The sequence below is a fragment of the Thermobia domestica genome, chromosome 14 (assembly GCF_964235325.1).
Source record: "Thermobia domestica chromosome 14, izTheDome1.hap1.1, whole genome shotgun sequence".
In the NCBI taxonomy this organism is placed as follows: domain Eukaryota; kingdom Metazoa; phylum Arthropoda; class Insecta; order Zygentoma; family Lepismatidae; genus Thermobia; species Thermobia domestica.
This window is the reverse complement of record NC_137467.1, coordinates 36,374,572-36,401,802: the sequence shown is the minus strand read 5'-3', so window position 1 is coordinate 36,401,802 and position 27,231 is coordinate 36,374,572. Positions and strand designations below refer to the sequence as shown.

The 27,231-nt window shown below is 37.7% G+C and overlaps 1 protein-coding gene across 1 annotated transcript; it reads left to right on the top strand.

The window, feature by feature from the left end:
* Window positions 1–17,813: 17,813 nt before the first annotated feature.
* On the top strand, window positions 17,814–18,188 carry LOC145669779 (uncharacterized). Its single transcript, XM_081738121.1, has one exon. The coding sequence runs from the start codon at window positions 17,814–17,816 to the stop codon at window positions 18,186–18,188; it is 375 nt and encodes a 124-aa protein (XP_081594247.1).
* Window positions 18,189–27,231: the final 9,043 nt, after the last annotated feature.

Genomic DNA, 27,231 nt, shown 5'->3' with positions numbered 1-27,231 from the left:
ATTAAGAAAATAAGCAGTTTCTATAATTCCAAACATATGTAGTAACCAAACTTATTTTGGATTTTAAATACAAGCATTAAACATATTCTTCGCCTCCATCGATCAATATTGAGAAATTCGCAAAGAAGGATCGTTCTGAATTTCCGCTACATTTCACAAAGTATTTTTTTTACTGTAAAGGAATCGAAATTAAAATGCTATTTATGTGGTCACATACAGAATAAAATTACAAAGGTTTACAGTTATAACTGGAAATTAATGTTGTCACGCAGTTTGAACATTTTAGAAGCACATGCCTTGTAATGTATTGAAATTTCATGTCTTATCGATAGTATGAAATGTTGTAAATAGCTGTAAATTTCCATAACTATTCTCCAAGTGGATTTGTATACAACAAAAGGTAGTTTTGAAAAGTTTCACAAAAAGTCCAAATAAGCTTCTTGAAAACAGCTGTTATTTGTAAAAGAATACATAATGATCGCTTTTGATTGTTGCAATCGTTTGTCTAAGCAGTTTGATAAAAATTCAGCGAATCGTAATAACAAAAGCTGCTTCTCTTAGAGGTTAAGAAGAAAGTTTGGTAAGATGAGTGTATGGAGTGCTGAATTCTACTTCGCCCCGGGCGTCGAAATGTCTGGCTACGGCTCTGGAGGCTTGCAAAATTAAAACAAAGACAGACAAAAGAGGCGTTTCGGTGGCAAACGCATTGGACACAAAGCGTTTGATACAAGAGCGTATACAAGACAACAGGCAGATTGTGGAGATTAATAAGAATTGATATTAATAAAACAAGAACAAGCCAATGACTGGTTAGTAAAAAACTTTTTACTATGTATAGTATGTAAATTTGACAAATTTAAGAGTTTTTTCTATAAAGGTAACCAAGGTCGCTTTTTCATTTACCACCTTATCGATATGTCATTTAAGACGTACCGATGCAGACCCCAGCAGCATCGACGACCTTCTTCCAACGTTCTAGAAGGCTATGGATTCCATCGCGGAAGAACTTTGTGAGCCGTGAAGCGAAGAAGGTATCAAGTGCATTTTGCATCTCTACTAGGAATTTGAACCTGCGTCCTCTAAGGTGATTGTACAAGGAATGGAACAGGTGATAATTGGAGGGAGTATGGCGAATGCAATAGTGTTTCCCCATCCAAGGCGTAGAACTGTGTCCTCGATAATTTTAGCCTCGTGGGGCTTAGCGTTGTCCTGTGACAGGAGGCCGCCTTTGAGATTCAGAAATGCTGGCTCCAGAGTTATCAGTGTTCCTTTAACACAGTTCAGCTGCTAACAGTACACAGTTGCATTGATGCTCTGACCAACTGGTAGCAGTTCCTAATGCACGATGCCGCGAGCAGCCCACCAAACTCACAGGACCACCTTCTTCTGGTGCAGTACTAGTTTCGACTGTTTTGGAACCGGTTCATTGGATTCTAACCAATGATGACGGCGCTGTGGAGCTTCGTACAGAACTCACTTTTCATCACATGTCAACGGTGTTTGCTCGCGTTGCCTTCTGGTTCGGAGTCAAATCATGTGGTACCCATTGACCTAACTTATAGTGCTTCCGAATTTGATGGAGGTGCTGTGGAGTAGTTTCACCACTCACACTGAATTGTAGTCCCACTTTCTCACATGTCTAGCCACTGTTCGCCTCAATTGCTGCCTGAAGATCTTCATTTTGTACATGTGTTTTTCTTCCGGCACGTAGTGCATCTTGGAGTGTTTCGTCACCGTTCTTAAACTTGTTAAACCACCACTACATTGTCCACGTAGGCACAACACCCTCTCCAAAGGCCTGGCACATATTCCACCCCCTATAGAGGTGTTTGACCCCAGTTTGAACTCGTACAGCATACACTCCCTTATGACGGTTTGTGGAGGTCCCATGTTCACTCAGTCCCTACGCAAGTTCACAATGTAACTGAACTGTCACAACCAGGAAGTATGTTGGGTATATCCACAGCAACGACTGACGTTCACTTTACCATCATTCGAATTCAACTCTGGGTGTTAGGACTAAGTGAACACAGACATCCACAAAAAGCGACAGAACTTTTTTGGTTGCCATTATAATAGTAAAATATCAAAGTGAAGTAGAATTTGTTACAAGAGTGAATATATTTTGTATCCGTATCTGCTTTGTTTGTGACTAGACCTTTCGCTTTGAAAAAAAAAAAACATTAATACAAAGGACAACAATACCTTATTTCAGTTCTGTTTTGCAGTAAGACTTTCTATTTACAGGGCTTTTCGAGTAGAGAGAACTGAAGAAATGTGTGTCTTGGGATTGGAATCAGAGTAGGCCTCTGAGGGTGTTGTTCAATAGGAGGAAAGCTACAAGGGATTAGTCTAGTCATTTCATTTCGAGGGGGCCGCGCTGGCTCCTTGGAAGAGCGTTCACTTCTGGTGCTTGGGGTCCCTGGATCGATTCAAGTTGACGTCAAGCGAATTTTGTGGTGAACAAACACCGCGTGTGTGGGTTTTCTTGGGGTTCTCCCGTTTCCTCCCACTTTCTTCATTCCACCGTTTCACTTATTATTTCATCATCACCGTCTCTTTTAGCCTAACCGGCATAATCGTGGGACGTAAAACTGAAAATTTTCAGTTTCATTTCAAGTCGCTTCCACTGTGGACTCAAGTGAAAGATTCCAAAAGTCACATTTCTGGGTTTCACACAATACTTCTACTGGGTGAAAGCATAGACCAATGTGTGTTTCACTTAATCTTCATACAAATGTGTTGCCTTTCCTATCTTATTTTTAGTCCCGTAGTTGCTTTTTCGGAAAGTTAAACTAAAATTGCAATCTTCCTTTCTTTATAATATTTGTAAGTCAAAACATTACGTAAGCATTGGATGTTACTTATGTAGCTCACAGGGCCGCAACTATGGGGAAGCAAGCGAAGCACGTGCCCCCCCACCTCCCATAGTGTTTTTATTTAGAAGACGGGAAGTCTGAAGAGTGAAAAAAAAATCGATATTGAAAGTTCACGTATTTGGGCATCCATAAGTAGTAAACTATACAAAATTAGGTATCACGAGTATAGTGCTGGCCACTTCGCAATTTTTCTTAAGACTTGGCAAATCGTTTTATCAAGATTTGGCAATTTCAAGTTTCATTCCCCCGCAATCTTGTAATGCTGGCTACGCCGCTATGTACCGTACAATCACCGAAATGCAATTAGAAGCCGTCTTTGCGCACATGCTATACTGTGCTAAGTTGTGATTGATCTCTATGATAGTTCTTGTATTGAAACAAATAAAATAAACAGGTGATAGTTACTGACAAATAAAAAGATGGTAACTTAAACAATTACACACATATAGGTGGCAACACTTTATCTAGAAACCTAGTAATGATAGACAATAAAAATATATGGGGCCTTATGCATAGTCGTTCTGATGTGTGATTAGTGCCATACTAAAAAGTGCGACTAACATATATTTCATGCCGTAGTAAGGCTTTTAATCATACGTCAAAACCACTCTGCATAGTGTGAATTATGTCTTACACATGTCAAGTTTATAACGGACAATATAAATGTTTTCACTTTATCTAATGATTTTTAAATTATTAGAATCCCCGTTAGTGTTCCAAATGTTAAAATTACGTTTCTTAAAAGTTAAAAGGTGAAGCAAGGGCATAAATCACCCACAGTTTGCTTCTAAAAAAATTGCAGTTTGTTGAACTGACGACGAAAGAAATGCATTAAACTTTTTTTTTTTTTTTTTTTTTTTTTTTAGTGCTAGCCAAAGGCTAGCTTCCTTTTAGAGGGCTATACCCTCTCTTAGGTGACAGAAGTGAAGGAATGGTTATCTATATAGGAGTAAGGCATAGGTGGGCTAAGGGTTTTTTATTAATTCATTTATTTAATTTGTATTTTAGAACGAGGACATTATGATCTTTTCGATCATAATCATATGGGAATGGTAGGAATATTTGAAAAACATAAGAACATAACAACAATAACATAATATAAATATAAGTGTACCCAAAAGAAAAAAGGAAATGATAAAGCAAAATATAAGCACAATAGTTTCAAGGAGATTGATGATATAAATAGATAAAGAATGGAGTTACAATACATATATATGGTTATTGAGTAGGTGATCTTGGAATGGTAGACTGCCAAACGAGATTCAATGAACAATGAGAGTGAGAGATGGGGCGATGTGCAATACACGAGACAACACAGGGTACATTAGTAAAACAAATGCGTGTTATCTTCTGCCTAGGGGCTGCTCTAGGCTGATGAAGACATGGGGAGCCCTGTTAGAAACAAAAGGTGTTACTGTGCAGTGAAGGATGGAAAGATGTGTGGTAGATGAGCATGAAGTTGGTAGTCTTCGAGCAGAAATAAATCCGGATGGTCAGGTGGCAGAGTATAGCAGTATAAGGTGAAAAGCAGACATAGTGGGGAATAAGCGTAGCGAGGGCGGACAGGATGGAGTTCATGATAGCGCATAGTATCCATGAGTAAAGGATGTTGAGTACTATATCGCGCTGTGATGAATTTCTGCCTAAGAGATTCGATATGGTGGGTAATGCTTGGAAAGGTGATAAGGTCATAGAGTGCTCGGGTCGGACTGGGGAGTTGTATGCGGTGAGCGATTCGGAATGCATGTCGTTCTAGTATGCGAAGTTTTTCATAAAAGGTGGGCGGAGCGGAAAGCCAGGCCGGGAAACCGTACGTAAGGACGGGGCGCATAAATGCCTTGTACGTATTGAGAACTGTAGCTGGTTTGAGGCCCCAGGTAGTGCCAGTAAGACGCTTGAGGAGGTTTAAGCGTTGGTAGGCTTTGGCAGCGACTTTCTGAAGATATGGTTTCCATGTGAGATGCTGGTCATAGATGATGCCAAGATAGGTAACGGTGCGAGTAGGAACTATGGGAGTATCGTGGATGTGGAGGGAGAGTAACGACGGGTTTCGGTGGACTTTTGAGCGTTTGCGTGGCGGAATGAAAGTGATGGCTTGTGTTTTGTTTGGATTTATAGAGAGACTCCACTTGCATTAAACGTCCTTAATCTCACCGCAATCCACCTATGATACTTATTTACTGATGGTTATTTGGAATTTCACATTTAGCAAACCCAAATAGTTTCAAGTATGTGTAGTTTGAGTAAATTTTTTAATACATATGTTATGGAAAATTAGACTCTTTAAAATATTCTTTCAAGTCTGTGTGCTGCTAATTTGGTTTCTACAAACAGATATTTGTAGAATGTGCTGCCATCTCTAGACTTCTTTCAAATTATACAGTTTTTTCTTTTAAAAAAATCCGATGACGCACAATCTTCTCGTAGTAAATCATTTTAAATTCTATCTGGATTTTTCTTCTTCTATTAAACTACATGCATATACAAGAAAGTGGGACTGTACGTGGAGCCGTAGAAGGTTTCCATTTTTAATGTTATGAACCAGCGCCGTAACTTATGATTATTATTATTATTATTATTATTTCTGGAGGGATGAGCATTAATATGCGTATTCAGTCCCCTAATTTTCAAGTTCCTATATCCTCAATGAATAATCCTTAAAAGACTGCACTTCGTGAGTCCTCGCTAAATGATGAGGCACTGTCGTATACTATATCCAAAGTTGTTTCTAATTCTTCGGCCCCCTCTTTCCGTCTTTTCCTTACTCTTTATGGGTCCCGATGAATGTGGACTCTCCCGCACGCATATTTTCGAAATACACTGAACTCTAGCCAGAAGGCATTGTGAACGGGGTTACGCTTGGCAACAATGTAGGAAAAATCAATGACGTTTATATCGCGATCACGAGTCATGACCTACATATACCACAAAGTAAACAACAGCTGGTGTCGGTCCTGGTAGCCAAGTGGGTTAGCGCAACATACTAGTTAGAAAAATCGTTGTTGGCGTGGGTTCAAGTCCTGCTTTAGGAAAGTTTTTTTTACTACTTTAAAAAATTTTTTATAATACTTCTTTCGTTAAAATAAGATTAAAATAATATTGAAAAAATGATTTAACGGTTTTTTTTTAAAATTTTCATTAAACTTCTTTCCTTAAAATAAGTTTGCCCTTGTACTTATACAGATCCATAGTAAAAGTAGTAGTAGTAGTAGTAGTAGTAGTAGTAGTAGTAGTAGTAGTAATAATAATAATAATAATACTAATAATAATAATAATAGTAGGAACTGGTTAGAATGCAATTGAGCATTCGTTTCCGTGCGATGTTGCCAAACCTAATGCCTTCTGGCTAGGGCTGAGTGTATTTCGAAAATATGCCTCCCGCACGGGAAGATTTGCAGGGCCGTTAATTACGCCCCTGGGTCCATTCCATACATGACTTATTAATAAAGGGGACAATATTGATAAATTTCAAAGCCATTCAAATAAATGTTATTTCTAAGGACCCTAATAATTAACTAAATGCGTAAACAACTCATTTTTGTTTTATTTACGTTTTTTGGGTCGTTTTGTTTATGTAATGTTGTGAACCTGTTTGACGCTTCATTTATAATTTCATATTCGTATCGTATATGGAGTATGAAAATTCTGTCTTAAAATGGGTGGTTAGCTTCCCTGGGGGCAGTTGCCCCTTGCCACCCACAAGTTACGTCCCTCTTATGAACCCATAGCATCGTTTATACTTATTGTACGAAATTGTTAGGAGTTCCCACAGGCAATTTTGGTAAGCTGATAATTCTATGAAAATATTTGGAACAATATAATGTCCAACGATCAACGGCGAAGTGTGCCGTGAACAATTTGATACACACTACACTATATACACACGTTTATGTATATAGCAAATAAGATTGATAATTCAAAACATAAAGGTAGGCCTATGAATGATCAGAGATCATCAGCGATGGCATTTACATAGGGTGATGTGAACAACTGCTTGGAGTACCGCACTTCAATACACTGTTCCTAAATCTTTAAAACATATATGGTCAAGTGTGTCATAAAAAAAAAAATACGAAGTTTACGAAATCTTAATCGCCCCGATCACCGTTATATAAGTAGCCCATCTGCAGGACTTCAGACATACAGCAATATGAATAAAAATATTCCCATTATTCCCTCCATCAGAGTGTAATTTCCGATTAGACTAAGTGTTTAGGGCCACTGAACTCAGAAGGATCGAAAAAAAAAAATCAACATTTGGAACATTTTCACTAGTGGATATTATATCAGGAGGTGGTGCAGTGACGGGCGAAGAAGCGTCCGATCATAAGTTGCCTAGGTCGCAAAATAGCATTTACGTACATATTCAGTGTATTAATGAGTCCTGTTATCCTTCAAATTATCCTGTACATCCTTGTAGGTAGATTGATATGGCTGTAAAATTGAAATTGTATTTTCTGAGCAGCCTTTCGCAACAGATAGCTTTGGGAGACGGCAAAACGACGCAAAACTAAAGCAAGAAGATTACTTTCCAATAATAGTACATCTTGCTTTGGTGTGGAGACAATTAAGAGGAATTTAATCTCGTTCCCAATCATCAAACTTCCCTGAAAAGTATTTTATCATAAGCTATTAAAATCCATTCATGGACTTGCACACAATAGCGAGAATAATTTCTTTAAATGAGGTGTTAACCAACATTTTTTCGAAACAGTTCTTCCCGCTTCCATAATAGTTAGTGCGTGGACCATTGATACGCGTAGTTCCGGGTTCGATTCCCATTCAGAGAACTTTGAAAATTGCAATGCATTACGGTGGTTCCAATTCCGCTTTAATCTGTAGCTCCACGTCTTGTTGTTAAAAAGGGATGCTAAACTTCACACAAGTTTTCAGAGCATTGTACGTTACATATTTCATAACAGAGTGTAATGTAAATGGTCATTCATAGAGAGAGACGCCGTAATAATTCCACTTTTACTTGTCACTCTCAAGAAATACACAATAGCGATAGAGTTGCGATTGTGGGCCGCGGTGGCTCAGTGGTAGAGCGTTCACCTCTGGTGCTTGGGGTCTCGGGTTCGATCCCAGCCTCCGCCAAGTGAACTTTCTGGGGAACAAACACCGTGTGCGTGGGTTATCTCGGGGTTCTCCCGTTTCCTCCCACTTTCTTCATTCCACCATTTTCATTCATTTCTCATCTTCACCGTCTCCTTTAGCCTAACCGGCATAACCGTGGGACGTAAAACTTAAAGATTTCATTTCATTTCAGAGTTGCGAATGCAACATCTGAACTCGCCCCTAGTTTTCTTTCTCAGGACATTGCACACAGAAAACAACAAAACGAGTAAAAAGAAATAGTATTTTAACGTCACGTTACAACAATTTAATATTTTATAGAGGAAACTCGAAACACGGGCGTCGTTAAAGGGGGGAGGGTCGGGAGGACGCCTCCCCAAGATTTTAGTAAAATATATTTAAAGAAACTGTACTACTTTGTATATATAACTTTTGTCGGAAAGAGGATTTTAATTTTGAGTCATCTGACCCCACCAGATTTAAAAACTAATGACACCATTGCTCGAAAGGTGATTTAAAATAAACAAGAGGAAAGTGGACTGTTTCTGCCAGGGTTGTCAACAAAAAATTACCGTTTACTACTATAGATTGGAGGTTTGAAAATCATTAAAAATCATATATATATATATATATATATATATATATATATATATATATATAGGGGAAGTCAGTTGAATATGAGCATAGTTAATGAAAATGCTAATATATCTCAAAAATTATGTATTACAGAAAGTAGAAATTCTTACCAAAAGAAAGCCTGATCATTCGTCTACAAACGCTAAAAACTACAAGGTTATACATATTTTTGTTCGTGAGTATTAAATAGGTTAATAAGGTAGGTGCGCAGTGCTCATATTTTCCGTAGTACAAGGGTAATATGAGCACTTCGTAGGGCGAGTAGCATTTATTTTCTAATATTTTCACATGAAATACAAAGCAGATACAAAAAATGTACAAAAGAAGAAATAAAACGTAAATGATTACAATAACGAGCAAAAGATAGTTGCACGTACACGTAAAACATACTTCATTTCAAGAGTCCTGTCTATTGCTGTGACGCAAATAACTGGGCATTAAATCTGATACAATAATCACAAACAAAGAACTCAGGGCACTGAACATTCACACAAAGGATATGATACCAGTTATTGCACATATCACATTTGATCCATTTTTCCCCTTTGGAGTCTTTACTAAACTTTCCTTCATAAATATGGCAAATACTTTCATTCTCCTCACACTGTGTGGATGAGACTGTCCTCTTACTTGGTGTAACATTTCTGGTGTTTTTTTCAATAAAGTTATTATCCACTTGAGCTTTAGATTTACCTAGGTATTTATGGATGGCTGCGAGCTTTAGATTGATTTATGGATGTTTGCTTGTTCACCTTCTCCGCACACATAAACTGTACAACACAAATCCCACACAAGGCTGGAGTGATAGACTGGAAATACGCGAAATGTATCCAAGCTCATTATAAACTTGAAGATTGTAGAATTTATATCATCCATGTTATTAATAATTATGTTATTACGGAATGTCTACTTTAGTTAACATCTTCAAAAGCTCCTCATGTCCATTTTTCTCATTACTTTCAAAAAAATATGTGTGCCCATATTAAACTGAATTCAAAAGCTCATATTTCACTGACTGTTAATGATATTTTGACGTATTGTGGTTGACAACTCTTTTTATAGAAATGAAGTGAACAAAAGACTGGCGTTGTGTTCCTAGACAGATCTGACTATAAATCCAATGACAAATTGTATATAACGCATAGATACCTAGTTTCAGCTTATTATTCATTACCCTGATTTAACTATAGCTCCAAAAAGCTACACATTTTTTTATTATACGTACCTGTAAATTTGGATATTATTTCACAACAACTGCAGCGAACGAACTTGGCTACTCTCTGCAATTTTATGAAACTCCAAACAATGCTACGAACTTCGTTGGTTTCCTCTCGCACAAGATATACGTGCGCTGTGTGAGTTTGAGCTTCGTGCTGCTCATATTTTCGGACTGCTCATATTAAACTGACTTCCCCTATATATTAGTGATGAGCGCAAGAGTCTTGGTCGTGCTGTTTTTGCAAGAGTCTTGCATGCAAGACCAAGACCAAGACCAGGAATCCCGATGCAAGACCAAGACCAAGACTCTTGCGCAAGAGTCTTGCACAAGTACAGGTCAGTGGTAGAGCGTTCACCTTTGGTGCTGTAGCCACTGGTTCGATCCCAGTTAGCACCATGTGAACTTTTTTGATGGATAGTGACCATGTGTGTAGGTTTTCTCTGGAGTTTCCCCTTTCCTCCTACTTTCTTCATTCCACCATTTCATTCATTTCTCATCATCACAATCTCCCTTAACCTCGGTGTATAATCGTGGCACGTAAAACTAGATATTATATCATTTCAAAACATATTAGTTGTGTTCTTCTTCCAAAACTAAAAAGAAATGTAGTATTGAACATCGGTAATTCCGCACACCGTAAGTGCCGACTACATGGGTATGGCCTTGGCTCCAAGGATTAAGCATCCGTTAGAAATTTTTAATGTGTGCTCAAAAACTTAATATCGAAATAATATTTTCATGCCATTGACAAAAACTTAGTGTATGTGTCCGCAAGTTTGATTTTCATGGTCGAGTGCTTATACGTTGAATAATTGTTTATCAATATAACTTTTAGCCTTCTCAGGTATATGGGACTGAGGGATATGCCATTATACAACAATTAATAAGCCATATTCACATGTGAGAGTGATTTTGTACCGTTATTTCAAATAACTTGGAGTTTGATGCTGGGTTTTTGTATTTCTAATATAGATCAAAAATATTTCTATAAATTAAGTTTGCACAAAAGACATGAACAGTTGAGTCGTTTTCAGTTTTCACTCAAATTATTCTAAAATATTAAGAGGTTGGATTATAATCATTATTTTATTTTTTCTCTCTCTTTTTGGCCAATATTGCTAACATATCATCATAATAGCTATTCTGTCATTATTGGCAGGTCATTTTAAACTCAGAAGCTTCGATGTACGGTGATCCTCTCAAGTGTCTTTGTCTTGACGTAGCAATTTTCTGTTTTAATACTTGCCTTCAACTACAGTCTCCTTTGCCCCCTCCCTCTCTTTCTCTCCACCATACCCTCTAGCATGTCCCTCATAATAAAGTTCCTCCTCAGCCAATGTCCCAACAGTTCCTTTTCCTCCTCTTAATTACATTTAAAATTCTTCTCTTCTCCCCTACTGCTACTATTTCTAACACCTTCTCATTCGTTTTCCGTTCAACCCAGCTAATTCTCTTCTTTTTTCGAAAGCCTCCAATACATTTTTCGTCACTTTTGCGTAATGTCCAGGTTTCTGTTCCATAGAGTGCATATTGGAATCAGTAAAACTAAATCTCAATATTTAATTGGAACTTTGTTCAATACAAAGATTAGCTAATCTTGGTTGAAAATAAAAATTATCTGACGCCTTTAGAGTGTAAAAATAATTTATCAATTCATGCTATTTCAGTAAACTGTGCTGTCTTGATTTTCTTTCATGCGTCTTAGGGATGGTCTCCCCAATTTTGGAAACCAGTGGAATATTGAATATGTTAAAAATATAAAAAAGATTACCAAACGTTGTAATTTATCTTATAAATATGAAGCGTGGGGACCCATTGGAAACAAATAAAGAGTGTCACCTATGCTGTACACTATCATCGTACTTACACGAAGGTAAAGTATATTAAATTTAGAAACACATTGTATTTCCGTTACTAGTGGCATATTGTAGAATTTATCCAGAGTAAAATTTACCTATGAAAAGCCTAAAATTTTTTAAAAGCAAGACTTGCAAGACCCTTGCAGCAAGACCAAGACCAAGACCAAGACCAAGACCAGCCGGGTCTTGGTCTTGGTCTTGCATTTGCTCATCATTAATATATATATATATATATATATATATATATATTGTTAAATGTTTATTTACTAGTTAAAACATTCCCTTACCTACTTGGTAACTAACCTAAATCAACAGGCTTCCGCTTTTAGCTATTAGTTTACTTCACAAGCCATAATACATTTCTCCTTAGTAACAAACTTTCTTTCGAAAGATCATCGCCATTTACATCTCTTTTTTCCACTCTTTCTTTTCTTTTTTAGATGAGTGCATGTGCAATAAACCATAACTCTTTCTGCCCTCAACATCCTCCTCCTCTTCAAAAGGACGACTATTGTCCATATCCCCATCTATCAGGCGGTCTTCTTATTCTTTGTGATTTTCTGCCATATCTTTGACCAATTGCCTCTCTTTGTTGCCCTATATGTTCATTTTTTTTTTTTTTTTACTTTCATGAACAAACATAGGCTTTTGTCTCTCTGCTTCATTCTGATATTTTGTCTCCAACCTTCGATCTACTCCTCTACGAACTTTATTCTTGTACTCGTTACATATTGATTCCACCCCGAACTTATTGCCTGAGTTTTTTATTACTTCATTTTCTGCACTTGATTTCCCATCTGCAACCCTTATCTGATGTCTGTGAACCCTTCTGATAGAACCATCTACTTGAACCTCCAAAACATTATTTCCCCTGTAACGTACAAAATAAGCCTTAATAAAGTTTGGAAAGACAGACCTGTAATTTCTCACCCATATAGGTGTTCCTTTTTTCAAGCCTAGTTCTCTGCGCTCTATACAGTCTTGCTTTTTAGCATTATGGACATTTACTGCTGGAGAAACATTGTACCAAGTACGAGGCTTAAAAGAATACAAAAGGGAAACAGGCGAACACTTGATGACTTTAGTAGGAGTATGTATAGAAGAACATAATTAACCTGACCTAACCAGTTGACCACTCTTTGGCTGGAGACTATTTTTTTCAGTTCTCCGTCACATCACAGAATCGTCACTACTTGGAGTACAGAGGTAAGTATATAGCATTAGTTAGATCTGAACTTTGTTTTAATGGATATTGAAACAATAAAACGTTAATGCCAAACAATTGCTGAGTAATTACGACTTTGTTGCACTACATGGGCTTGGGGTTAGTTGGCGTATAGCATTTGGGGTTGGTTTGATAGTGCACCAAAGAACCTCGTGTGAAATTTTATTTCATTTTACTTTTATTGTTACATTGTTTGTTTTATTGTTATGTAGTTTACAGTTCTACTAATATTTTACTTTAATGTTATAGAATAGCATGCACGTATTGGATTACTGTCAAAATTTAGAAATGGAGATAAGACTGTATGCCGGACTCTGAATTTTCTTAATAGGCCTAATTCTCAGGATCAAGAATATTTTGTATGTGTTCTTTTGTTACAAAAATAGAGGCCTAGCTATTGCTTTTTCTTTCTTTGTGGAAAGTAGGAAATAAACTGCATATCTCGATAATTCAGATAAAACATATCTTAGTTTCTTTTAGCTACTTTGTGAACAGCGGGAAGTAAACTACCTTTTTTGATAGTTCAGTAATTTTAATTACATTTTCAAATAATATGAAGAATTAACCTACACCAAATCATATTTAAACAAATGTGGTTTGATAATCTTGTAGCTTTCAATGTCATGACATCCAACCTAGAATGAAAGAAAGAAGTTTTCATATTTCATAATGTTGATTCTTTTAAATGTTGTGAATAAAAGTCATTTCAAATAGCCTACTTTATTGCAATATATATATATATAATAGAATTTAGAAAAATAACGTTTATTTCTAATAAATCCATTTGTGTGTGTGTGTGTGTTTTGCTATATTTAAAAAGTATGATCGGTTGGCGTACTCCGTTTTAAAAGAAAGCAAAATTTATTTCTCGAAAACTGTAACACTATTCAACAACGAAAATGTAAATTGAACAAAATCATCTAATTCTTATTGATTTTGTGGTGCTAATCACGATTTTGAAAGTTATTTTCGAATATTAGCTCTACTTTTCGTTTTACAGGCATGTCTAATAATAACGCTTTAAAAATAAATATATTCGCTTCGTTTGGGGTAAAATGTTATACTGATCTGGCAACACTGGAGAAACTATATGAACCCTTGGTTTCATTGTGTTCCTTATCTCAGTAGTGTTCTGCTATTGTTAGAAAAGACAGGTTTAGTGCAGTTATCAGCGTTTTGGGTGTGACGTTTGTGTAGTGCAGGACATAAAAATACAACTACAAGTACGCAAAAATACTGGTATTTAGAATGTATATTTTTAAATAGTTGTCGGAACTATTGCAAGTTACATTTTGAGGATTTCAATAAGCAAAAATGCCGCGAAATTGTGTAAACAGTGCGGATAGCTTCTGCTACGTGTGTGGGGAAGTGACATTTTCCTCACAAAAGCAAACTGTAACACCACTAATAAGAAAAGGCTATCAATATTACTTTGGTTGTAAAATTGGAGACCAAGATAAATCTTGGGCACCCCACATTGTGTGTAACACTTGTGCCAGCAATCTAAGAAATTGGATTAATGGGAAGGGGCGCTCAATGCGTTTTGCAGTGCCCATGATTTGGAAGGAGCCAAGCGACCACATCAGAGACTGTTATTTTTGTATGGTTCCTTCCGTCAAGAAGGGAATTTTCACGAAGAAGAAGCGGGCCTTGATCTATCCTAACATTCCTTCTGCAATGCGCCCTGTTCCACATGGAGAAGGACTACCTGTTCCTGACCCACCTAAAGTATACGATCTTTTTTCTGGTGATGATCAAGAAGTTGAAGCTTCTGAATCAAGTACTTCGAAGGACCCTACGTTTGTTGTAGAAGAACCTCCATGTGAACCACATAGACTTACTCAAGAGGAACTAAGTGATCTAATCAGAGACTTGGACCTCTCGAAAAGCAAAGCCGAAATTTTACCGTCACGCTTAAAGCAATGGAATGTATTGCAGGAAAAAGTAAATATTTTAGTGTATCGGAATAGGGAGATGATGTTCACTTCATTTTTTACTATGGAAGACACACTTGTGGCATGTACAGATGTAAATGGTCTCATGAGGGCACTGAAAATTAATTACGAACCTACGGAGTGGAGGCTCTTTATAGATTCGTCCAAGGTGAGTTTAAAGGCAGTGCTTTTACATATTGGAAATGAACTTCCTTCAATTCCTGTAGGTTACGCAGTTCATATGAAGGAATCTTATGAAAACCTGAAACGTTTACTTCAAGCCATTAAATATTACGATTTTCAGTGGCTCATTTGTGGTGACCTTAAAGTAATAGCACTGTTGCTAGGTATGCAGTTAGGGTATACAAAGTATTGTTGCTTTATATGTGAATGGGACAGTAGAGATCGTGGATCTCATTACCGCAAAAGTGATTGGAGTACCAGAGAAACTCTTCAGCTGGGAGTGAAAAATGTGCAGCATGAACCACTGGTAGATCGTAACCGAATTTTGCTTCCCCCTCTACATATTAAATTAGGTCTTATGAAAAGTTTTGTTAAGAGCATGAACCAAGAGGATGAGGCCTGTAAGTACCTAAGAGGACAATTCCCTCGATTAAGTGATGCCAAAGTTAAAGAGGGTGTTTTCATAGGGCCACAGATTAGGCAACTTTTCAAAGATCACAAGTTCGACGAAATTGTCCAAGGTTAGGAGAAAGCTGCGTGGGAAAACTTGAAGAGTGTCTGTTCACAGTTCTTGGGAAGACACCGAGCAACAAATTACAAACAACTGGTAGCAAAGTTGTTATTGTGCTACGAAAATCTTGGTTGCAATATGTCCCTGAAACTCCACTTTCTTCATTCACATCTAGACTTCTTTCCCGAAGATTGTGGAGCAGTAAATGACGAACATGGTGAGCGTTTCCATCAAGATATTGCAGCCATGGAGAAGAGATATGAGGGAAAGTGGAGTTCTAACATATTGGCCGACTACTGTTGAACTATTGCAAGGGATGCTCCAGATGTAACCTACAAAAGGCAAGCCAAGCGAAGACGCTCAAAATAAAATAAACATAATCCTGTACAAGGGATCACTTGAAACTTTTGTCTACATTGCAGTGTAGTTCTTGCACAAAAAGGTATTCGTACATATTTTTCATGTTTTGATGTTAATGCTGAATTTTATTACGGAATTGTTAATGTTTAACTTGACCACGGTTACTTTATTTCCTGTATCGCTGTGAAACTGGTATTTGCGCAATTTTGAAAAAGGAAGTACAAGGGTATAGAAAGCAATAGGTTAGGGTACTTCTTAACTCCCCAGTTTATCACATCGCAGTGAAATAGATAAAAAAAAGTAGTAAAATGTAGGTTTTTACATGGATTTTGCTTAAATGTTCTATAAATATTAATACATTTGTATATATACAGCTATTTGTATACATACAGCTATTTCACAACCTGAGCTAAGAAATTTTTTTTATTATCATTTCCTTTCATATTATGCTTAAATGAATGTAAAAATCGCAATTTCAAACAATTTACATACTTTCGATCAAAATTTGTTGAACATAGCAACGAAACAAAAACAAAAATTGAATTTATTAGAGGAAACATTGGTCTATCCGTACACATCCATTACATTGCAATACAGTGCACAATCTGCTCATAAAAAATAAAGAATGAAAAGTTCGCCAACCAGCCCCTGTCTCCCCTATATGTTTAAAAGGTTGGTTATTTTGTGAAGACAGGAGAGACATGTGATGTAAAAGTTCAATAAATCGTACCTGCTCTAACACAATGAGAGATAATTTGCTTGTAATTATGTGTTAATTTTGATGAATTTATAACTGTTAAAAGTAATTGTTCTTGTTATTTTCTGAAGTGATTGACCCCTTTCTGCACTGAGGTTATATTTTGGGGGTGCCCGATCTCTTGGACATTACCATATATACATGTTACAGTTGGCAATAATTTTTAAAATGACGCAGTTGCAAGAAATTTATAAAGCGATCATTGCTTGTTTTCGCACCTTTGACACTTGACCAACAGTTTTTGGTAGTTGTGATTACCACATATTCTCCTAATTTCACGACTTTTAGCAGTATTGCCAACTTTAACATTCATTATCATATCTCCTAAACGGTGTAAAATATCAAATTGCTGTAAACGGCATTATGATCATTACATCTTTTTTGAAAATAATCCACGTAATTAGATGTGATACTTATCTAAGCTCTTTTTCGAAATAAAGCCCTTTGTAAGAAGTCAAGTTTTGAATTCCTTGTAACTTTTTGTTCTGTTTGATAGAAATACACCATATGCTGACCATAGTATTCGACAATACGGTGCTTTCGATGTGCGATGCACCATCCATCTCACTTGCGTCATTACTGTTGTAGAGACCTCCAAAATTGGGAAGTTTCTGGATTTTTGTGATATTTTAGCATAATTAGTTTGCATCACTGAACAATAAAAGTGGTATGGTTTGTTTTCGATTTGTATGTAGACTTAAAATTTGTAATAACTTAACGTAGTGCTATTCAAGAAATACAACTTTGTGTTGAGTTGGCAACACTTTTCATCCGGTGATATTAACCAATACGTGGATAGGTGTCAGCCTTCCTACAGTTGCTTCATGCAAGGTTTCGCTTCCCTTTCTCTTTTAGTTTTTATCACGGTTGGACATTATAAGTGACACACCCTGTATATATATGTATATATACATATATATCTGCGAAATGGTGTCTAGTAGTAAACCAGAAGAAGACCCGCACGCTGAGAATTAGTCGATGGCGTATGGAACCGGCCGGGCTAGCCATTTATGTCCTACCCGTACATCCTAGTGGTGCAGACTGGTAACTTCCTGTCCACGGTGAAACTTACAGGTTTCCCTAACGGTAGGAAGGCGAACAGGGAGGGCTATCACCAACATGCCTGGCCGACACGGTAATTTTTGCCAAATACCTCCAACTTATTTAAACAATCATGATAGGACACAATAAGCCAAGATCCTCATTCTCCGGAAGCCGAACTGTGTTTGGGCAAGGCAACGTTCAGAATCACCTGCAGGCAGAGGGTGCTAAGAATTCCCGGAATTACGGACTAGGTTGCCATTTAAAACTGACCATGGTTACATACAATGCAAGATCCCTGGCTTCAGAAGCAAAATTCCAGGAGCTGGAAGAAGAGCTACAGAAAGTCAACTGGAACATCGTCGGATTGAGCGAAGTAAGAAGGAAAGGAGAAGAATTAATCGAACTGAAGAACAGACACTTATTCTACTACAGAGGATCAGAATGTAGCAAGACCGGCGGAGTGGGATTTCTTATCAACGAAAAATTGGAAAAAAAGGTCCTTTAGGTAGATAGTATATCTAGTCGAGTAGCAAGGCTTGTAGTCAAACTCTCCCAGAGATATACACTACAAGTGATTCAAGTGTATGCACCTACCACAAGCCATTCAGAAGAGGAAGTGGAAATGGAAGATAGGCTGTTGTGGAAAAGAGTTGGAAAGACTTTCATCCAGCAGTGTATTGACAATGGTTGACTATGATTATATATATATATATATATATATATATATATATATATATATATATATATATATATATATATATATCCAGTGAAACTTGTAGAAACCGGAACTTGAATAAACCGGAAATCTGTCTATAACGGAAACTCCTCACAGTCCTTATCGCTGTTATTCCTTCGAGTAAAATTCGGACCCATCACCTTCCGTTTTATACAAGTTTCACTATACATGTAAAATGCTAGTTCTTCCCACAGTATGACGAAATTTGTGAAAAATATTTGAATCATTCAACTCCCCATATAATGCTCATTTCAACGATTGATAACCCGGTTTATCTCGACTGAATCTATTCTTTGTTCATGTCATACTCACTGTGACTTTAACTCACCCTCACTTCCCATACCAGCGGGGGCTATATTTTACGGTAATGGCATTGGGAGTCACCATTCATCTCCGTGAGCCCGAAAACTAAGAATTCGACACTAATACCAGTCATTTTCGATTATTAGCATACGTCATCCCCCTGTGACCCTATTGGGGATGATAGATGTACAGATGGTGATCAGAAAAATGGAAACACCTGAAGAAAATTGCTACTTACCAGATTAATATGGTGTCGGGCAACCTTTCGCCTTCAGAGCAGCCTTGGTGCGACGTGGGATGGAGTCATAGAGGTCGTGAATGGTAGCAAGTGGAATTTTACACCATTCCTCGTGCAGAGCATCGGCCAGTTCTATGAGAGAGGATAGAGGTGGAAATCGTCGCCGGAGTCGTGTTTCCAAGACGGACCGCAGATGATCAATTATGTTGAGATCTGGGGATTGGGCGGGCCAGGGGAGGTGTTGAACTTCATCCCGATGTTCCTCAAACCACGCGGCAACGCCAGCTGTGTGAATGGGTGCATTATCATCCTGGAAGATGGCGTCATTGTCCGGGAACAACATCCGGACCATAAGATGCAAGTGGTCTCAGAAAATTGCGACATAATCGTTGGCAGTGATTCGTCCGCTAAATGTGACCACAGGACCCAATGGAAAACATGATATTACGGCCCACAGCATCACCGAGTTGCCGCTATGTTTCACAATTGGGCGGTGACACTGCAGATCATAAGCTTCTTTGGGCGTTCTCCACACATAAACACGGCGCGTGGTCGGGAATAGGGTGAAGAATGACTCATCCGACCATATCACACGTTTCCAGTCCTCAACGGTCCAAGTTGCATGGTCGCGGCACCATTTGCGGCGTGCGAAAGCGTTATGGTCCCTGATGAGCGGTTTGATCCGTGCAACACGACCCCGTAAGTTCATGCCATGGGGAAGGAGAAACAGGGTGGGGGAGGAGCTGATTGAGTTCCTCCTTCACTTGCTCCGCAGTGGCACGATGGTTCTGCGTGACAATGCGCTTTAATACCCGGCGTGACCTGTCACTCATGATTTTCTTCCGCCCACTGTTCCGCTTCCCCGATGTGGTTTTCCCGTATGTTGTATAGGTCGTCATCACCTTTGACACTGTCCCACACGACACACCTAACACAGTAGCCACTGCCGTCACACTCACTCCTCATAACCGCGCACCAACAATTTGCCCTCTTTGAAAATCTCAGAGGTCTCCCATTTTACACTACCTCCGTCTGCTGCAGCCACTGGACACTGCTGTTCCACTGCGCCTGACGTAGTATCAAGACCAACCTAACACAGCACCACCAGCGGTCCGGCGCTGCAGGCGCCACGACACCACTGCCAACCGATACATCTGACGTGTTGCCAACTACAGGTGTTTCCATTTTTCTGATCACCATCTGTATCTCACCCCTACATTTTTTCCTGGTTATAAGTAATATGTGCACCAAGTTTCGTTAAAATTGCTCCGCATGTTCCAGAGTTTGCGTGGGTCAATGAAAACTTGACCGAAAACCCACTGACCCACCACCACCTTGACCCACGACCCACCATGACCCACTGACCCACCACTCACCATGACCCCTGTGACCCACCACCCACCGCGAACCACTCTGACCCAACACCCACCATGAACCACTCTCATCCACTGTGACCTACTCTGACTCCCCAAAATCCATCGTCATCAACTCTGAACACGATCCAGGGCCCCTTCTGGACTGACTAAAGGGTTTGCACTTGTAAGAAAACAAGACTGTGAAATTGCCACTAATCGGAGTTTTAATTTCTAGTCAATCGCTCAAGCATCACTCTGTTACAATAAGGTGGATCTCACGTTTACAACATCAAATGGTAAAATATTTGTCAGTGAGGAAATTGAAGCACTTCGAGGCTGGGGGGAATTAGTGCGTGCCTAAAATATACTTGTACTAAGAGAGTATTCTTGCAAGTGCTAATTTCTGAACGCATTCCAACAGAAACTTCTATTCACAAGAAAATTCCCCTGTACTATATGGAAAGGTTATGGTTTCTCAGTTCGCAGTATTTTTCTTACAAAAGACTTGAAAAATCAGTTCTTCATAGTGTATAAAGGTGCTCGGTTACCCACTGTGAGAGCATCTCCATAAAGTATGCTCATAATTGTAATTTGTGTAATCACTAAAACACTACGTTAAATTTAAGTCACAAATATGCATAATTGCAATTATTAGTCTATGAATATATATTCAAAGTAGTTTACCTAAAGCAAAGAAGAGACTTACTAAAAATTAGGTACAAAGTTGAATAACACAAATAAGCCATTAGTAATACAAGTATACATTTTCCATAACTCGTAATTTTCCACCTTAAAACAAACCTGAAATCGGGTTTATTTCCTGTTGGTAACTTTTTCATGGTAAATCATCCGCAGTGGAATGATGTCTATCCTTCAGCCAAGAAATAACTAGCACGTCTACTTTGAGTTTGTGTAGCGGTGGGCCATTAACATTGATGAACAACAAGTTAGATTATCTTTGAGCACTTAGTCTATTTCTAGTATCAGTCATCTGTAAATTCATAAGAGGAAATCCCCGTTCCCACTCTGTCGTGGAAATTGATAATACTTCTACCCGATTTCTGCAGCTCCTCATCGACATTCTGCTTGTTAGACTTAAGTCTTATAACGATTTTTCTTGGTCAGTTTTGAAATACTCAGCAAGAAGTATCATCTTTCTATCACCATACAACATCTTTTCCATATCGACCATGTCAGCTGGCAATGTCGAATCATGGTGAACAGAAACTTCATCTACCACGCCTTCGATAGGGAATCTTGTGCATAAATTATCAATTAAAGCCAGATAAACTGATGATTTCTTATTTGTTTATAAATTTAATTTTTGTAATTACACATGAAGGTTTGATGCCATTACCAAGTTCCCTCCCCCGTCTATACAGCGAAACGGAACGAGGTTGCTGGAAAGTGTTCAGAGGTGAATGAGAATTTCCCTCCTTCTTCAACTTCAATTACCACATTGCTGTTTGCCATGTGCCAAATTACGATGAATTATCCATACTTTTCAGTGGAAAAAAGGATGAAATTTGAAACTTCCATATCAAGGTAAGTAAACCAACGTAAAAGAAAAAAGTGTAAAATTTTCCATATAATTATGTGTACAATCCAAACTTAAAATTTCCGGGTAATTAAGCTTACAATAAAAATTGTATGCCTATTTTTCTCACAACTTTATGGATTGATTTCCCTGTGCTGTAAGCGCTAAAGTGATTAAAGCGCTCCTAGTGATTAAAGGAGTATCTTTCGCCCATAATGTTTGTTTCCTCACTGTAAGGAATACGTGTGCCAAGTTTGGTTGTAGAACATTACGAGAAAACTGGAGATAAAAATGAAGGGAAAACCGACTATTTGCTAGTCGTGACCCGAACAAGCCTGCGTAACTACCGTCGTGGATCTCTTACGTTAGCCTTTGCTTTATGCAACTGGGTAGTATTGCTACGAGACGAAACGGGATATGGGGCTGTCGCATCTCGTCTCCTTACAACACTGTCGCGTGTCTCGTCTTGCAAATAATAGACAGGTCTCGTCTCGAAGTGTTTGCTCGTTATCGAGACGAGCGTGGCAACACTAACTATATATAGGTAACCCTATGGGCTATGATTTTGGAATGTTTCTTTGATGCATGGGTGCCTGCATCACACTGATGTGTTCCAATAGACCGCGATCATAGACCTGATAGTGTATCCTTACGCTCTGCGCAGGTGCAGACAATTCGTTTTAATTTCGTTTCAAAGCTATCATGTATCTACTATGGCTTGCAAAGTTTGCTTGTTCTCGGTGGAGCCGTTCCCGAGATATCATGACAAATGTCATTTTTAATGAATCGACTGGTTCTGAAGCGAATCTCAGAAACTACAGCTTTTTCGACAAATTCCTGCTAGTTACATCAGTTTTGCAAAGTGTCCTATTAATCTACCAAGTTTAATCACAATCGAGGGTTGTGGCCTAGACACCTTATTGATGTATCACAGGCCCTTTAAAAGTAGTGAAAGAAATAATAAATAAGGACTTAAACCATATAAATATTGTTACTTTACTATTTCAACAAAAACGAAGTTACAACTGTGCTGACGACCTTTACGGGGATGGAGATTTCACAAGTTTGGTTGGACCTCGCATAGAATTTGTGTGAAAGACCATGACATCTCCGAGCAGTCCTGTCTATGACTGACCTAATTCATTAAGCGAATGTCAGCTTCCTTTTTATATTTTCGAAATAAACCAATATATGTGTTCCTTATTATAAGTAGAAGAATGCAGTTGGTAATAATTTAATAATAAAAAGTCTTCAATAAGAAGCTATAATCTTTAACAGAAAATGGATAAGGAAAGTAAGAAGAAACGCAATTATTATAGCAATAATAACATCGTTAACAAGTAAGCAGTAGTTAGTACAATCATGACTTGTTTACAAACACGTATCTTGAGATCTTTTTTGAGTACTCTATTTAGAAAGTTTAGAATATTTAGTTTTTTTTTCATATAGTTCACTGAGAGTCAGCTTTGTTGGGTTCTTAGATTGTAGGAACTTTGCCCATATTACAAGTAACTTTTGTCCTCTTGACCTGATTTACAGTCGTGAAATTTAGAACCGAAAGTTATAACAGAAGAAATTGTTTTACAACTATAAATTTTGGTATTTATTTTTTGTACGATCTTTACTGAGTGAGAAATTCTAATTTGTAATTGTGAAAGTTGTAATATTTGAAAGAATGTGAAGAAATATTTTTTCAAAGCCTTGTAAATAATAAATTAATTAATATTTTAAGTAAATTTGTAATTTTCTTTAAAAAGATTCTAAAGTGACGGCTTATAATTTGATGTCCCTATTCAAACTCGCCCCGAAAACAGGTTCGAATTCATTTTAACCAATTTGAAAATACTTATTGCCAAGACCTTTTAATTAACTTGATTGTTATTACCTACGATTACAACTAGCATGTTCGAAAAAGCGTATGTGTGTCACCTTACGAAAAGACAAGCAAGCTGCTAGTTCGCTACTGCCAGGACAATGAATGAAAGCTGTCACTGATTATTGGCAACGAAAGATTCAGTTGTTAGTGCAGCATACCTTTTTATAAACATGTAAACTTGTAGTCGAGCATCTCATTTTATTTGGTTCGATGTGATTTATCGATTTATACATATATAATGTGTTTGACAATGTTATTTTTAAAGGAAGAAAATCAACATTCTGCACTATATCTCATTAGCTGAGTAATGTAGTCTTAGAATTGGTGTAATAATGATCTTAATGACAGCGACGACGACTTCTGTATAACTTTGGGGAGGCATTGAAATATGTGTAGTTTCTTGTCACAAATTCGAAAAAAGATATGTACATCCAGGGAGGCCAATCCCCAAGATCAGCGCGCATGGTTAATGACGATATAATTCAGTTTCACTTTTATATCAGTAAGTAGCTGTAACAAAGCATCAATTTTTATATCTACGAATAGGATATTTTACTAAATGTTCTAAAAAAGTTTACACGGGTTTTTACACGCACGTATGACATTATGTTTACCTCAATATTATCAATGGAATGATATATGTCTCGTCATTGGAAGACTGTTAGGACTACGCGTGTCATTCTGGGAAATATATGTGTCAGTGTTAAGAGAAATCAAGCAACAAAAGGTACAATCCGATTGTTAACAGTTAATATTTTTCACTTTAGGAATCTGTTATCAGGATCACAAAATTATTTTATGCACTAAGCATATAAGTTACAAAACACTAGTTACTAATGTGTATTTACTAATAGATGAAAAGTGTACTCAATTATACTAATTTTCCTTTTATATCAACTAATCTTGGATCATATTTAATCCACATTAAACGTATTAACTACATAAAGAGAAACTTGCTCTGAAACCACTGGTCAACAGTAAAAATGCTTCGGAGATAAAACTAACCAATTCTTACTAATTTTAGGGTGCTGATAACGAATATGAAATTAGTTTTTGAAGATTGGTTCTGGTTTCAAAGAAATACGTTATCACCCGATGTGCTCTGCTGGGCAAATTAAGGGTTCGTGGCAACAGGAGCTGTCTACTTATTTCAATAAACTTCCATTGTTTGACGGTTAGTTTCATTGCTATCCTCAGGGACATAAGCAGGAGGGAGTCCTGAAGGTTTTGACACCCCGACTTGTTTGTAAATTTAGTCTAATTTCAGGTGAAATTTTACAAATTTTAATATAATTTAGCTTCAAATTGTATTTGGACCCCCGAAAAGCTTAGGGCCCCTCCCGAAATAAATTCCTGCGTAGTGTCTGGCTATCCATATTACTCGCACTTCATCGCTAACAAAGAAATATCAACCACTTCACGGTTTAGCTTGTATTGAAGAGTTTGCCAGAGAAAACATGTGTAACGTTCTTTTGTAGTTACAATTTGCCATCTCGGACGTATTGGTGAGATATTGGGTGGGTGTTATTATTATTATTATTATTATTATTATTATTAATAATAATAATAATAATATTATTATTATTATTATTATTAATCTTTCTATGACTATATTAAGCAGAAACATGTCGCGTAAATATGTTTGCAGTGCGGAACAAATTGTTGCTTCTAACGAAGTGAAGCGAAAAGTGGAATTTCGCTTCTATCATAAAGAAAGCCTATCACTTGTACTTTGGCTGTAAAGAGGGAGATGTGGACAAGAAGTGAGCACCACGACAAATTGCTACGAGACGAAACGGGATATGGGGCTGTCGCATGTTGTAATACTTGTTCTACAAATTTGTGGGACTGGCTACACGGAAAAAAGCCATGCGTGCCATTTGCAGTTCCAATGATATGGAGAGAACCGACAGATCACACTTCAAACGGCTATTTTTGCATAGTTCTTCCAATTAAAGTTCTATCCAGAAAAGAAAAAAGTGGACTGCTACTTATTCAAATATTCCTTGAAATATTCGTCACTGTGCCACACTCGGAAGAACTAAAGGTTCTACAACTTCCTGTAACTTACTCCGGTGTTTCACCCGATGAAGAGCAAAAGGCGAACAATGTCGACCCAGATTGTCAAATTCTGCTGCAGATTCATCGTCTTCCACCGATCCTGACCTCACAAAACCAAAATATCATTATCTATTCACCATATGATACTCAACCTGAATTAAATTACCTGGGGTTGTCAAAAAGTGGCGCAGAACTGCTGGCATCCAAACTCAAGAAATGGGGAGCTTATTCTGAAGATCTAAAATTGTTCGTGTTTTGAACACGGCAGAATCCCTAAACAGTATTTTCAGTGGAAAGTGACATATTACGTTGTAACAATGTAGGCCTAACTGGTCTTATGAGTAAACTTAACATAGACGGTGAATGGCGGCTATTCATAGAAGCATCAAAACATTCTTCAAATATATTCTGCGTAAACTTCCACAAATTGCTGAAAGTAAAATCAGGTAAGAATTCTTAATGGCACTCAAATTCGCTAACTCCTCAATGATCCTGAATTTGATGCAGTGTTAGAAAATGAGGAGAGAATTGAATGAGATTCTTTCCGAAAAGTGGTGACGAATGTTTTGGAAAACGAGCGGTCTCAGAACTATAAGGAAGTAGAGGTGCACCTAATACCTAATTCTACCAAGCAATAGGGTGTAATGTATCACTAAAAATACATATATTGCAATCCCACATATATTTCTTCCCAGAAAATTGCGGAACAGTCCTTGATGAACATGGGAAACATTTCTACCAAGTTATATCTATGATGGAGAAACTATATCAGGGCTACTGGAGCAACTCTGCTCTTGGATTGTTATTGGACGGAAAATTCCCAATTTTACCCCAATTTCCCCTTTTCTCTTACAACACACACACACACACACATTATCATGATACCATTTGAAAGCCTGTTTTATTCTGAAGAGAATGACGTATAACTCATGAACTCAAATAAATAACAGGGGCCGCTGTGGCTCAGTGGTAGAGCGTTCACCTCTGGTGCTTGGGGTCCCGGGTTTGATCCCAAACCCGCCAAGTGTACTTTGTAGTCGACAAGCACCGTGTGCGTGGGTTTCCTCGGGGTTCTCCCGTTTCCTCTCACTTTCTTCATTCCACCATTTCATTCATTACTCATCATCACCGTCTCCTTTAGCCTTACCGGCATAATCGCGGGACGTAAAACTCAAAGATTTCATTTCATTTCAAATAAATAATACTGTTCGGATTCATTTGATTTTATAGTTATCTCACTTTCTTCCTATATGAAATTTGGTATTGTCTAGCAGAACTGAGTAATATTTTTTTCGTCACAACTATTGTATTACTTATAAACTACAATAGTTTTTAAAGGTATACTATATTTGGGTGCCTTTAGTCGGGGCCGTACCAGGGGGTGCTACATTTGAAAAAAGATACTTTTGGACGGTAAATTCCCAACTTTACCTTGAATTTCC